We start from the raw sequence: 2806 nt of genomic DNA, 5'->3' as shown, positions 1-2806 counted from the left end.
TTTAACAAGGCATAAATCCAACTGTGTTGACCCACCCCCATATAATATATTATTTTTGTTTTGTTTTTCTACTAAAGGGCTACATTGTTGGAATTACAGAGAAAGAGCAGTCGAATTTTGACCTTTGAATATGCCCTATTTTCTTCAACACATGCTATAATCTGGAAAGAAAGCATTTTGCATCTCTCCACAAGAGAAATGCAGAAACTGATACGAGATCCCTATCCAACTATTGCTTCTTCAATTTTCCAGCTACAAAACATCCAAATTTACCGTCCAGGAGGATGAGGAATCATAGATAATAATTTATCTATCTAGATAAGAATAAAAATTAAAGAAATTAACAGAAAACTAAACACTAGGATCAAATGATGAATGAACAACTTTGTTCTGCTGTCTTCCCACGAGCCAAAGCAGTGTCCTCCTTGCAAAAGATGGTGGATTTGCTTGAGAATCCAAACTGTTACAACTAACACTAACATTCTCCTCATCACAACCCAATTCACTCCCTCCATTTTCCCACCTACCAATGTCAATCTCTGAAATAGTCCTCCTACTCCCACTCTCAACATTCTTGGCCTTCACTTCGTCTCCGGAAGCCACGCCACTCCGGTGCACAGGAAACCGGAAGGAAGAGGCCAGTCTCGACGAATCTCCTGCCCTATTCGGATTCTCTTTCTTCCCGCGGAGCCAAATCTTCGATATAGAGAAGCTCTCCCTCTTGCTCCTCCCAATGGTATTATTGCCAATAGTAATACTAGCACTAGCAGTCCCTTGAGTCTCAAGGCCTCCAATTGCTTCAACCCCACTGAACTTGAATTCTCTTCTGGATTCACAATCACATTCAGACATTGCTTGCCTGTGACCTGGTGTTAATGGCAGAGTAGGCTTCTTGCTTGGTTGCTTTTTCATTGAGGCTCTAATGGGTACTTGCAACGAAGAATTGTCATCCATTACGTATGCAAATGACCCCATAGAAAAGCACCTTCTTGCATCCACATTGCTGTCACTACTCCCTTCACCACCACCATCCACATTTCTGAACTTTCCAAGCTTCACAGGCACTACCTTTTCCCCTGAATCCACCATTACCGTCGGATTAGCCTCCTCTTTCGTCACAATTTCGCACGATTTGCGGTGGGACAAGCCCAATTCGACGTCTCCATGAAAACCCAGATGGGAATTTGGTCCCAATACTGAGTTGGTTCTGCCAATAGCAGCCTCTCTATCAGAGACCATCTCTCTTGAGCTGTCACTCCCAGATTCAAGAACAAGAACAATGGGGGAACAGCTATTGTTTGGAGAGAAATCAGGGAGCAAAGTAGCTCTACACAAAGGGCAAGTTGAGTGAGACAAGAGCCATGTGTCTATGCAGTCCATGTGAAAGGCATGGCTGCACTTGGGCAACAATCTGAGCTTATCTTCAGTCTCAAACTCACACAAACACACAGCACAATCAAACGGATTTTTCAATCCTATGATGGCTTTGTAATGGAAGATAGGGAGAGTGTCTATGAAAGACTGGTCAACCCCAGCATCATGGAGGTGGAACAGTTGCTGCAATTGTCCTTGAAGAACAGTCACACTCTCCAAGTCATCTGCATCTCTGCTTGAAGGTCTCAAAAGGAATCTAACAAGGAGATGAAGCAAACCAGAAACAAAGAAAATAATGGCTAGAATTATGATTATGAGCAGTATGCTTGGACTGACTTTGTTGCCAAAACTGAAACTATCTGATTGAACATTGGAGGGTGGGGGTGGCTGAGGAACAAGGTATGGTTGCAGAGTGGTAGTGGCAAGGCCTTTTTCTTTGATTTCAAGGAGAGACCAGACCATTTTTCTTGTCTTTGCTTATTCCCAAGGAAAGATTGAGAAAACTTACCAAGATTGCAGCTTTCAGCTTCAGACATCTAATCTGAAGAATCCCATCTGGTATGCAAACAAACCCAAGTCCAAGTCCAAGTGAAAGTGCAGAATCCCAGACAGTTGTTTAAGCTTGGTCTCATGTGGTTTTGCTGGATTATATGCTGGATTTCTGATAGAGACTCAATGGTTTACCCTCAATTTTGTTTTTACAGTAAGAGGAACTTGCAAATTGAAATGTCCTCTTTTGAGGGGAGAGAGAGAGAGAGAGAGAGAGAGAAGGCGGGTTAAAAGATGGGAAATAAATGGTGACACAGGTGAGGTGAGATTTGAAAAGCAGAAGCCAATAAATCTAATAAATCTACCACCCTGTGCAAAATTAAATGACTTTAGGTCTGTCATTAGCCTATTTAAAAAATTTGGAGAACATGACTTCTATTATGAACAATTTTTCCTTTCATCAAATGCAAGGCTCTTCTTCTTCTGGTTTTGGTTGACTTCAAAGCAACCCTGCATCAACCCCAATGCCCATTTAATACCCCTGAGATAAAAGTAACGATAAAATCTTGAGAAAAGTATGGAAATGTGAACCCCCTAATGGGCTTTTTCTTGTTGGTTATATATTTTAATGTCCTTGTTATTCTGATCACATTCTTTCCTTTTCTTCTATTCCATCTTCTATCTCAAGAAACCCTGAAAGTTTTGTTAATATGGAACGGATTACTTTTTTCTGGGTAAAGGACAAGAAACACAGATGATAGTCACAAAGTCTGAAGAGAGACAAAGAGTGAGGGACCAAAATATTACGCATTTGGAAATATTAGAAGTGGCAGCGTAGGGTACTGTGTATTTTTGTAATGTAGAGACAGTTCAGGGGACCCCAAAAGCAAGGCAAGTGACTGTGAGACTTTTGTTTGTTTAACTTTTCCTCATGGATTTTTGG

The 2806-nt window shown here is 41.3% G+C and overlaps 1 protein-coding gene across 1 annotated transcript; it reads right to left on the bottom strand.

Annotated features, from left to right (window-relative positions):
• Positions 1–2336, bottom strand: LOC117613156 (RING-H2 finger protein ATL13-like). Its single transcript, XM_034341802.1, has one exon. The coding sequence runs from the start codon at positions 1834–1836 to the stop codon at positions 352–354; it is 1485 nt and encodes a 494-aa protein (XP_034197693.1). The 5' UTR covers positions 1837–2336; the 3' UTR covers positions 1–351.
• Between the last annotated feature and the right edge of the window lie 470 nt (positions 2337–2806).

The sequence above is a fragment of the Prunus dulcis genome, unplaced genomic scaffold (genome assembly GCF_902201215.1).
Source record: "Prunus dulcis unplaced genomic scaffold, ALMONDv2, whole genome shotgun sequence".
Lineage (NCBI taxonomy): Eukaryota > Viridiplantae > Streptophyta > Magnoliopsida > Rosales > Rosaceae > Prunus > Prunus dulcis.
This window is presented reverse-complemented; position numbering and strand designations above follow the sequence as displayed.